The sequence below is a fragment of the Schistocerca gregaria genome, chromosome 4 (genome assembly GCF_023897955.1).
Source record: "Schistocerca gregaria isolate iqSchGreg1 chromosome 4, iqSchGreg1.2, whole genome shotgun sequence".
Classification (NCBI taxonomy): domain Eukaryota; kingdom Metazoa; phylum Arthropoda; class Insecta; order Orthoptera; family Acrididae; genus Schistocerca; species Schistocerca gregaria.
The window spans coordinates 308,264,047-308,276,512 of NC_064923.1; the positions used below are offsets into that span (position 1 = coordinate 308,264,047).

The following is a 12,466-nucleotide window of genomic DNA, read 5'->3' on the forward strand; positions in this document are numbered from 1 at the left end:
AAACTGCTTGAACTCTATTTGACCGAAGTCTTTCATATAAATTTCGCTGCATTTCTTAGTCGAAGAAAAATTTAGTTTTCATAGCAGAGGCTCTTAAGCCTGCCCTATGAGCTCTTTTTTCAAAACACAGACATATTTATTTGATATTTAAATCGCAGAGCGTGGCGCGTGCGGGTGTTGCTCTTAGCGTTAATTTAACTACTGCAAGTCTAGGGACCGAAGATTTCAGCAGTTTGGTCCCTTAGGAATTCACACACATTTAAATTGCGGAGTGGAAAATTTTACTTCATACTTGATATAAAAATGGTACCACTATATGAGGCTGCAGTAGTTCTTAAAGTAAGAATTTCGTACAGAGTAACAGAGGAGACTAAGGAAAGGAAAGCCACGATACCAGTAGTAGTAGTAGTAGTAGTAGTAGTAGTAGTTGTTGTTGTTGTTGTTGTTGTTGTTGGCACTGTGTGCGTGCGGTGAAGCATCAGCTGAGGAATCAAGGAAAAACGGCAATGGTGAATAGGACACAACGGGTGTCCAAATTAATCCTCTGTCGCTATGGCAATTCTCGCGAACAACAAGCTGTTACTTCGTGTCCCGAACCAAGTATAAATGAACAAAGAGGCGGATGTGGCCGATGCGAGGTGGTAATGTGGCTGGTGTGACTATTCTTCTTCAGACAGACGTTACTTTGAGAACAATATGATTGCTTCGACTCTAAGACAAAGTTCCTCTTTCGCTTACGTGAGTGCCGGAATTATGTCAGCATTAGAAAAGTATTTCTGAAATCATCTGAAGAGAAATTTACTGTATTCTGTTAGCAATTAATACAATAAATACATGCAATTAACAGGCTATAAAAAAAATATGGGAAAAACAGTTTGAAGACTAAGTTCTGAGACATTTTCAGTAGCTGTAAGTTAAAAGTCAGTATAAATAGTACACACGAAATAATGGATTGCCAGCAAACGTCATCCTTTACTGTTTCTAGTGATAGAAAAATCATTTTTGAATACTGCCTATAATTAAAAAGTTACCAATTATTAAAAGTTGCCAATTTTCGTTTCAGGCTTTTTATCCAAGTTCCTTTCACAACACCTATCCTTACGTAAATAATGTTTAAGTTTCCACAGCTTATTTCCTGTGTTACTCAGGAGCACTACCTTCCTACATTCAGCATTTATATGAAACATAATCATCTCCCCCCCCCCCCCCCCACACACACACACACACACACACACACACACACACACACACACACACACACACACACACACGACGAGATACACTAAAAACAGTAGAGCGTCCTGAGATCCGACAACGCAACGTTAAACCACCATTGACGATTGCTTCATGGCCGTGAAGAAAAATCCTGAGCGTTCGTCGTGAAAGTTGTTTCTGGAGTATATGCCGGAGGAATAGAATTTTGGGCTAATCCCCAACTCATACATGAGACAATAGCAGAATTATACTGTGATTGAAAATATACTAGTTTTTGTGAGAGACTGGGTTTTGAATAACCCTAGGCAAGTGTTGAAGTATTCTTGTCAAGAATGAGTTGAGATGGTATTCCACAAACACATATGAAGGACAGTGGTCGCGAAGTAGCATGGATTTAACGAGAACGTTGCGCACACAGACGATACGAGGAAAATAGAGTAAAATGCGAGCTTTGCGAATCATCAGAGATCACCACTGAAGAAACCACCAAGCTCAGGCCTTGACTGCGTGGGCGAACATGGCGCTGTACGGGAAGGAGTAGACGTTGCCGCTCGGCAGAGTGTCAGCGCGTATCGTGCCGTTACTGTAGGCCTCTGCCACGCAGTCCTGTATGAAGGCCTCCCGCTGCTGCTGCGGAATCCTACCGACGAACGGGTTTATCGCAGTTATCGTATCTGCAACACACAAAGCAATGCGATCTGCAGACAGGGTCAAGTACAGCGTGAATAATCTAATTGTTCACCATGAATACATTTGCAAGTGTGGGAAATATAGAAATTGTCATTCAGAGAAGTAACATTTACATCTGCAACTAAATGGTTACTCCGCAGAACAAATTATGTGCCTGGCAGAGGGTTCATCGAACCACTTTCGCAATGACTATTACTCGACACTCTTAACAGCGCGTGGGAAAAAAAAAACTAACACCTGTATCTTTCCGTGTGATTTGTTATTTCCCTTGTTTTATTGTGATGATCGTTTCTCGATACTGAAGGTCGGCGTCAACGAAATATTTTGTATTTCGGAGGAGAATGTTGGTGATTCGAGTTTCGTGAGGAGAATGCTCCGCAATGAAAAACGCTTTTGTTTTAATGTTATCCATCGAAATTCTATGTTATGTCGGTGACGCTCTCTTCCCTATTTCGCAAGAATACAAAACGTCCTGCTCTTTTTACTGCCTTGATGTACTCCCTTAACATTTTCCTGTAAGAATCCCACACTGTGCACCAGCACTCGAAAAGATGATGGACAAGTGTAGTATAGGCAGTATCTTCAGTAGATCTGTTGCGTCTTCTAAGTGTCCTGTCAATTAAGACAAGTCTTTCGTTTGCCTTCCCCACAACATTTTCTGTGTTTTCTTTCCAATTTCAGTTGTTCGTAATTGTAATTCCTAGGTATTTAGCTGAATTTACAGACTTTAGATTTGACTGATTTATCATGTACCTGACGTTTAACGGATTACTCGTGTGGATGACCCCACACTTTCGTCCGCAGCTCTTTGTGTAGTAGCTATCGTTGCCTCCCTGGGTCACGGGGTTGGTTGGTTTAAAGGTGGAGGGGGGGAGGAGGGAAGAGACCAAACCGAGGTCATTGGTCTCTTGTTCCCAGTGGAACAATTAGCTAAGAGAAAGAAGAAAACAAAGGCGACGTGCTGTACAATAAAAGGAGAAAGCAAGAACCAGAAAAACGACAGGACAAAAAACACTACAATGGTCAAAACAGGACAAGAAACCCACACCATCAGCTATCGACCCGTCGGCATAAACCACTTCACAGTCCCGGAACACTTCAAGAATCAAGAGTAAGTGACAGCAGAGAGCCGCCCGGTGAACGGAGTCCTCAAAGCCATGCGAAGGTCCAGACGAATCTTTGGCCTACAGCTTACCACGGGGGTGTACCTGAATGGACATCAGGGAGATGTGGTGAAGGGAAGGACTACAGACAGAAGCGATCGCAGGCGAACCGCAATCTTTAGCCTTGACCAGTGCCACCTATGCAGTTAGTGAACCGCCGTGGTTGGGAAAAGAAGACGGTCAGTATTATGTTCAGGAGAGCTATGAATGAGTGCAAAGTAACTGGCGAGTAGGTGTGCACGCCTCATCTTCAATGCAGGGACTCAAGCCTCCATCACTACACTTGTCACCAGACTAGTCCGTGAAGCTCCTGTCGGTATTCGAACCCCGCAGTGCTGAACAGGGTCGAGTAAACGCAATGCTGAGGGCGCCGCCGAACCATAAATCTTACTCCCATGGTCAAGACAGGATTGAGTAAGGGCTCTGTAGAGCTGCAGCGTGGAGCGAGCTGCACCCCAGTTGGTGTTGCTCTTGCAGCGGAGGGGGTTGAGGTGCTGCCAAAATTTCCGTTTAAGCTGACGAAGATCAGGAAGCCAGGTCAAACCAGTGTCGAAAATCAGATCTAAGAATCGCATGTCTCCACTACAGTGAGTGGATCGTCATTAAGGTAAAGTGCTGGTTCAGGATGAACGGTACGGCGCCGACAGAAATACACGAGACACGTCTTCATGGCAGAAAACTGGAAGCCATGGGCTACAGCCCATGGCTGCTCCTTGCGGATCGCTCCCTGTAGGCGACCCTCAGCAACACCAATACTGGAGCAGCAGTACGAAATGCAGAAGTCGCCTGCAAACAGAAGCCGGCCGCGGTGGTCTCGCGGTTCTAGGCCGGAGCCGTGCGACTGCTACGATCGCAGGTTCGAATCCTGCCTCGGGCATGGATGTGTGTGATGTCCTTAGGTTAGTTAGGTTTAAGTAGTTCTAAGTTCTAGGGGACTAATGACCACAGCAGTTGAGTCCCATAGTGCTCAGAGCCATTTTTTGGCAAACAGAAGGTGAGACAGAGGGCCCGACAGCTGCTGCTACACCGTTAATGGCCACTGGAAATAGAGACCCTCAATACAGAGCTTCCTGGACATCGGTGAAACTATGGGAAGCACCAACTTGGACACGGAAAGTATGGAGCGGCAGGAAGTTTTGGATAAAAATCGGAATCGGGGCCCCGGAGACTCCACTCATAGAATAAGGCAAGGATACGATGTTGCCAGGTCGTGTCGAATGCTTTACTTAAATAAAAAAAAGACGGCAACCAGGTGTTGGCGTCTGGAAAACGCTGTTCGGATATCAGACTCAAGGAAGACAAGATTATCAGTGATAGAGCGGTCCTGCAGAGGAACTGCCCTAGAATGTAGCCAGTAGGCTACATGACTCCTGGACCCAGCCCAACCGCCGAAATATCATACGTTCCATCAGCTTACAGAGCACGTTTGTGAAGCTGATGCGCCGATAGCTATTCACATCAAGCGGATTTTTACCGAGTCTCAGCACCAGAATGATGGCCCTCTCCCGCCACTGCGACGGAAAGACGCCATCGCACCAGATCCAGTAGAAGATGACGAGGAGATATTGCTTGTTGTCAGATGAGAGATGTTTTGATCAAAGACTGTGGATCCGATCTGCCCCGGTAGATGTGTTGGGGCAATGTGCAAGAACGCTGAGGAGCTATCCCTCTGTAAATGGGGCATTATAGGGTTCAGTGAACGAGAGTGATTTCCTTTCCATCTTCTGTTTAAGTGTGCGAAATGTTGTGGGATAATTCTCTGAAGTGGAGAATCGAGCGTAGTGCTCAGCAAAGAGCTCGGCAATTGTGTTTGCGTCGGTTGATAACACGCCATTGATGTTAATGCCAGTAACACCTGTCGAGGTCTGGTACCCACAAACATATCTGATCTTCGTCTAGACTTGGGAAGGTGACGCATGGCACACAATGGTCGAGACTTACTTCTTCCAACACGCCTGTTTCCGTCTTTTTATCGCTGGCGAACGCGAGCACGGAGCCGCTTAAAGGCTACTAGGTGCTCTAGGGAAGGGTGCCACTTACGTTGCCGTAGAGCTCGATGACGCTCTTAACTTGCCACAGCGACTTCAGGCGGCCACCAAGGGACTATCTTTCTCCAGGGGCACCCTAGACAGCGAGGGATCGCGTTTTCCGCCGCAGAAATTATCGTTGGTGTGACATGTTCAATCAACATCGATGGCACCACGTAGGGGAGATTCAACGGTGACAGTAGAGGTGAAAGCTACCCTGTCTGCCTTGTTTAAAGCCCATCTGGGTAAGCTTCTGTGGGTATGACATTGGGGTAGTGACAGGCCGATGGGGAAGTGGTCACTACCACACAGGTCATGTGCTATCCAGTGGATAGATGGGAGAAGTCCTGGGCTGCAAATTGATGAATCAATATCCGAGTAACTACCATGGGCCACACTGAAATGTGTGGCAGCCCCAGTATATAAGAGGCAGAGGTCAAGTCGGGACAGTAAATTTTCTACGTCACAGCCATGGTCAGTAAGCATGGCACTATCCCACAAGGGGTTATGGCGTTAAAATCTCCCGAAAGTATGAAAGGCTTAGGAGTTGATTAATCATTGCAGCCAAAACGTTGAGGGGTACCGCACCATCTGGAGATAGATATACGTTGCAGACAGTTATTTCCTGTGTCGTCTGTATCCTTACAGTCGCAGCTTCAAGGAAGTTTGAAGGGGTCACAGGTTCACTAAATACCGATTTCAGGACAAATACAAACTCCACTTGACACACTATTACATTCGCTACAGTTCTTGCAATATCTCCTGCAGCTTGAAGGAGGTGGGATACACTTCAGAGTCGCCTGCTGTCACCGATTGAGTAATTGTATCCATTCCCATTGAGGATGAGGCATCAGTGAGAGCCAGGTCCTCAGGGGACACACATCTCCACCTCATCCACAGGTGCAGAACTGATAATGAGTGGTGGTGTTCGGACCATCAGAGAGTCCTTTTTTTTAGCAGACTTCTTTGCTTGCCCTCTTGCTTCTCTTTAGGGTCTTACTGGGAGGACGTCTCTGAAGTGGCTTCAGACACACAGGAGGGCCATGAAGCACTTTGTCCAGCAGCTTTTGGCTTCTTTAGCCACTGGCGAATGTTCGCTGTCACATTGGTGGAGGGGGTCACAAGGGATCCCTTCCCCATGACAGGGGCCTGAGGAGGCTGTTTCTCAGGCTGGGGGAGGGCACCAATGTCCCCTGCGTCTGGTGGGCCTTGCTCCCGAAGTAGATACATTGGGGGCAATGGAAGATTTTCCTCCTACCAGCAAGGGGATAGATGTATTCTGGAGGCCTGGAGGACTCACAGTCGGTGGCACAGAGTGTCGTATGACTGGTACTTGTGATGGCAATGGTGATGTAGCTGCAGCGTATGTGGACATCAACCGAACAGTGTGATACCATTCAAATTTATGTTTTGCCTATTGGTAAGCCATCTGGTCCAGCGTCTTGTACTCTATTTTCAACTAATTTTTGAGTAGTGTGCAATCTGGCGAGCAGGGGGAGTGCTGGTCTCCACAGTTGATGAAATTGGGAGTAGGCGCACATTCAGTATCTAGATGTAGTAGATGTTTGCAGTTTTGACATGTGACGCTGGTTTTTTGTTTTGTTTTTTGTTTTGTTTGGGGTTTAAGGCCACTCAACTACTGAAGTCATTAGCGCCCAGTCACAATTGTAAGAGCACATAGAATGTAATAAAACTCAAGGGAGGGGGGAACAACAAAAAGTTCTTACAAAGATGCCAATAAAATGTGTGAAAGAGTTAGATGTCTTTGGACAAGCCAGTCAAAGCAATAAAACGAATCACACGAGCAGCTGCTCGAGCGTCATCAGCTAAAATATCCTGTAAAGTAGATGGCAGAGACAGGACAACATGAGATTGACTAAAACGGGGACACGACAATAAAACATGGCGCACTGTCAGTGCATGACCACAAGGGCACTGCGGGGCTGGGTTACCGGAGAGCAGGTAGCAGTGGCTAAACCGGAAATGCCCAACACGCAACCTGGTCAGAAGGACCTCTTCTCGCCGAGATGGTTGGGAGGAGGTTGTCCAAGAAGTTGGGAACGGTTTTACGGCCCGAAGCTTGTTTCCTTGAAGTGATGACCAAGTATCCCACCACAATGACACAAGCCTCTTACAAACAACCCCACTAATGTCAGATGATGGGACACAATGGGAGGCTGGCCGAGGCATGAGGACTGCAGCCTTGGCTGCAGCACCAGCAGCCTCTCTCCCATGCATTCCTACATGGCCTGGAACACACAGAAAGCTGACAGGAGAGTCATCATCAGCAAAAGAATGGAGGGATTGCTGGATCCGTTGCACCAAGGGATGGACCGGATATGGAGCTCCAAGGCTCTGAAGAGCACTGAGTGAATTAGAGCAGAGTACATACGATAAATGGCGGTGGCGGCGGGCATACTGAACGGCCTGATGGAGAGCGAAAAGCTTAGTCGTACAGCTGGAACACTGGTCTAGGAGCCGGTATTTAAAGGTGACGGCCCGAACGACAAAGACACAGCGGAAACCATCGTCAGCTTTGGAGCCATCAGTGTAAAAAAAGCTGTGACTGGCAAATCGCGCACGAAGTTCGACAAACCATGGGCAATACACTGCAGCCAGAGAACACTAATTCGGGAGCGAGCTGAGGTCGAGACGAATATGAACTGGAGCCTGGAGCGAAGGTGGTGTCGGGCTCTCACCCTCTCTCAAGGTGGTAGGGAGGGCAAAATCCAATTGTCGAAGCAAGCGACGAAAGCGGACTCCAGGGGGCAGCAGGGCAAACACGTACAAGCCATACTGACGGTCGAGAGAATCGGCGAAGAAGGACTGATGAGAGGGGTGATCGGGCATTGACAACAGCCGCCAGGCATACCGACAAAACAGTACGCCGCGCCGGTAGGTCAATGGCAATTCGGCAGCTTCAGCATAAAGACTCTTGACAGGACTAGTGTAGAATGCTCCGGTCGCAAGACGTAACCCCCGATGGTAGGGAGTTGAGACGGCGTAAGAGGGATGGCCGAGTAGACGAGGCTCCCATAATCCAGCTTTGATCGGACTATGGACCGATACAAGCGAAGCAGGACAGTGCGATCCGCTCCCCAAGATGAACCACTAAGAACTCTGAGGACATTAAGGGAACATGTACAACGGGCAGCCAAATAAGATACGTGCGGAGACCAACAAAGTTTCCTGTCCAGTGTGAGCCCTAGAAACTTAGTTGTTTCCACGAATGGGAGAACAATGGGACCGAGATTTAAGGATGGCGGAAGGAACGCTTTATATCGCCAAAGTTGATGCAAAACGTCGTCTCTTCAGAGAACCGAAAGTCATTAGCCACACTCCATGAATATAGGCTGTGAAGACAACGCTGAAGGCAGCGCTCCAGGAGGCATGTTCTCTGGGCACTGCAGTAGATCGCGAAGTCATCGACAAAAAGAGAGCCTGAGACATTAGGTGGAATGCAATCCATAATTGGATTGATCGCTATGGCAAAAAGGGCTATGCTCAAGACGCAGCCCTGAAGCACTCCGTTCTCCTGGAGGAAGACGTCGGACAATACGGAACCCACACGTACCATGAACCTTTCGATCTTTTAAAAAGGAATCAATAAGAAGGGGCAGGCGACCGCGTAGACCCCACCTGTGCATAGTGCGGAGGATACCTCCTCTCCAACAGGTATAAGCCTTCTCCAAATCGAAGAACACGGCTAACGTTTGGCGCTTTCGCAAAAAGTTGGTCATGATGAATGTCGACAAGGTCACAAGGTGGTCAACACCGGAGCGGCGGCGAAGACAGCCGAATTGAACATTGGTAAGTAGCCGACGAGATTCAAGAATCCAAACTAACCGAGCGTTAACCATACGCTCCATCACCTTACAGACACAGCTTTTAAGAGAAATGGGGAGGTGACTAGAAGGAAGGTGTCTATCCTTCCCGGGTTTGGATATAGGAACAACGACGGCTTCACGCCAACGCACGGGGACTTGACCTTCGGTCCAGACGCGATTGTAGGTACGAAGAAGAAAGCTCTTTCCTGCGGGAGAAAGGTGTGTCAGCATCTGAACGTGAATGGCATCTGGCCCTGGAGCAGAGGACCGGGACAGTGCAAGCGCACAATCGAGTTCCCGCATAGTAAAGGGGGCATTATAATTTTCCAGATTCAGCGAGTGGAAGGAAGGTCGCCGAGCCTCTTCTGCCTCTTTCCTGGGAAGGAAGGCAGGGTGGTAATGGGCGGAGCTTGAAACCCCCGCGAAAAAGCGGCCGAAGGCGTTGGAGACATCCACAGGATCAACAAGTACCTCATTACGACAGAAGAGGGAGTAAAACTATTAAAGGAGCTGGTGAAATAGGCCCAACAAGCTATTTTGCTGTCTTTGATGACTCTACGGCATTGCGCTCGGAGTCGTTTGTATCCAATACAATTCGACAACGTAGGATGGCGGCGAAAGGTGTGTAAAGCACGTCGTCGATCATGGATAGCGTCTCTACAAGCCCCATTCCACCAGAGGACAGAAACGCGACGTGAAGAAGAGGTACTACGAGGAATGAAACGTTCGGCAGCATTGATGATAACAGCCGTGAGGTATTCGACCTGACTGTCACAACTGAGAAAATCGTGGTCCGGAAAGGTCGCCAGGGAGGAGTTAAGTCCCCAGTCAGCTTACGGTATGTTCCAGCTCAAAGAACTTGGGGATGGGGTGTGGTGCAGGAGATAAACGACAGGGGGAAATGGTCGCTCGAATAGGTGTCAGAAAGGACATACCACTCGAACCGATGGGAAGAGTGGTAGAACAGATCGAGAGGTCCAAGTGGGAGTAGGTATGAGTAGAGTCCGAGAGGAAAGTCGGGGCGCCAGTATTGAGGCAGACAAGATTGAGATGGTTGAAGACATCCGCCAAGAGGGAGCCTCTCTGACAGGATGCAGGAGAGCCCCAAAGGGGATGAGGGGCATTGAATTCGCCAAACAATAAAAACGGCGGAGGAAGCTGAACAATCAGGTGCATCATGTCAGCCTGACTAACTGCAGATGATGATGGAGTGTAGACAGTACAAACAGAAAACGTAAGGCAGAAAGAGTAATATGGACAGCTAGTGCTTTGAGTGGAGTGGTCAATGGGATGGGATGGTAATAGATATGGTCCCGAACGAGCAACATAACCCCACCATAAGCTGGAATACCGTCCACAGGGGTGAGGTCAAACCGCTCCGAGGTAAAAGTGGGTAAAAGCAATATGGTCAGTTGGTCCCCAGGAAACCAAGTTTGCGCCCAAGGACGAGCGAACAGTCCAGGCAGAGGAGCAGTTTTAATTCCCCTGATTAGATCGGGAGCAACACTACAACCGGCGGATGGCGGATCCTGTTCCACCGAGACGTCGCCAGCTGCAGCCGCTTTCCTGGGTTGCGTAGGAGGGGAGCATCATTCGCCGACGACACGCCAGCTGAGCGCCTGGCAGCAGCGTGTCCCGACGAAACTGAGGACGGCTGGGAGCAGCGACTCACGTATGGAGCGTCAGACGAAACGCGCCGGGGTGGAGAGGGGGATAAAGACTACTTCTTGGAGGCCTTCTTGGAAGTCTCATGAGGCACGGGGATGGTGGGCTGGACCCGAAGAAGGTCCGCATGCACGGGGTCCGTTTTGGAACGCCGGACCTCGAAAGCCGGGGTCCGGAACGATTCCCCGATGGACGCCTGAGAAGAGGATCGCTTCTCAGGCGGCAGCGGCGGCGGCGGAGGAGGAGGAGGAGGAGGAGGAGGAGGATGAGCCCCTGGGGCAGAGGGTACAGGGGCCACGAGGGAGGAGGATTTGGAAGGGAGGGATTTGGGACGCGGAGGCATAGACCTCGGATGGGGAGAGGAGGTTGAGGGGGGACAGGATAGGGGTGAGGATACTGTGGAAGGAGTGGATACGACTGAGGCAATCAAAGTTGTCTAGGTCACGGGATGGAGGCGGTCATACTTCTTTCTGGCCTCAGAATAAGAGAGATGGTCCAAAGTTTTTAATTCTTGAATCTTCTTCTCATTCTGATACGTGGGGCAGTCTAAATATCTAGGCGAGTGGAGGCGAGGACAATTGACTCACCGAGGTGGTGTGGTGCATGTATGTTCCTCATGAAGAGGACGTCCACAATCCCCACAAAGGGGCTCAGCCTCACACCATGACGACATGTGCCCAAAGCGCAAACACCGAAAGCAGCGCATACGGGGCGGTACGTAAGGTCACACGTCGCACCAGCAGCACATCACCTTTAGCTTCTCCGGGAGAACGTCCCCCTCGAAGGCAAGGATAAAGGCCCCGGTGTATGATGTAACGGCCTTTGGGGCCGCGCTGTACTCGCTGGACGAAATTCACGCCTCGGCGCTCCAGGTTGGCCCTGAGCTCATCAGATTACAGCAGGAGGTCCCGATGAAAAATAACCCCCTGCATCCTATTCAGTGCCAGATGTGGGACAATGGACACTGGGATGTCCCCTAGTAGGTCGTACGCCTGGAGCGCTGCCGACTTTGTGGCGGTGGTGGTCTTTATAAGAACAGACCCCGACGCATTTTACTGAGAGCCTTGATTTCCCCAAAGATGTCCTCGATGTGCTGGACAAAGAACATGGGCTTGGAGTTGGTGAACATCCCCCATCGGTCCGAGAACAGACTAAGTAGCGGGGAAAGTACTTCGCCCCAAGCCAGACGGCCTGTCCTTGCTCCCAGGGAGTGGCAAAGCGGGAAACGGCAGGAGAACCAGAATTAGAGACAGTATCTTTCTTTTTAAATCAGATCGACCTGATACATGTTTACGTTTTATCTGCAAAACGTCCGCCCCGATACCACCCATTTCGACCAGGAGCTCTTCCCACGGGCGCCACCCAGCCTCAGCAAGGGCCACCTGGCAGGATGACCGTTGCCATGAGTCCTGATGCCCCAAGGATACGGGCATCTACTCCATGGCCGACGTGGGGAGGGTGCAGCTCAGGCATTGGCAGTACGATCCCTGTGTTGTCAGGGGGCTGTAACCTATAGGGTACATGACGACCCCACCGCAACGGGCTGGCTACCATGCTGGATTTTGGGTGCCATGTGAAGTCCATGATTGTAGGTGCAGATGGGGCCCACTATGGGCGTAACTTGTGTAACCCATCAGGCGTTTAGGCCCAATGTGAGGAATAGTGGGTGTGGTTACAACGCCGTTACAATGCTGAGTGCCAAGGTCTTAGTGCACTGAGGACCAGTGATACACCATGTAAGACGTCCTTCCCCAAAAGGCTTGTACTTTTGTAGAATTTTGAAAAATGGAGGTCAAACCTCAAGGGGGACATGGAAGGCCGAAACGGTTGAATCTCCTTTCAGCCGCCTCTTACGACAGGCAGGAATACCTCGGGCCTA

At 49.4% G+C, this 12,466-nt stretch overlaps 1 protein-coding gene across 2 annotated transcripts in view; it reads right to left on the reverse strand.

Moving 5' to 3' along the window:
* Positions 1 to 267: 267 nt before the first annotated feature.
* LOC126267115 (juvenile hormone acid O-methyltransferase-like) overlaps positions 268 to 12,466 on the reverse strand; it is a 94,446-nt gene continuing 82,247 nt past the window's right edge. The window contains exon 5 of one of the 2 annotated variants that reach the window (XM_049972026.1): positions 268 to 1,889. In XM_049972026.1, the coding sequence (XP_049827983.1) occupies positions 1,708 to 1,889 (182 nt within the window). In that variant the 3' untranslated portion in view covers positions 268 to 1,707. The remainder of the gene's footprint in view (positions 1,890 to 12,466) is intronic. The other variant, XM_049972027.1, reaches the window with a different exon arrangement.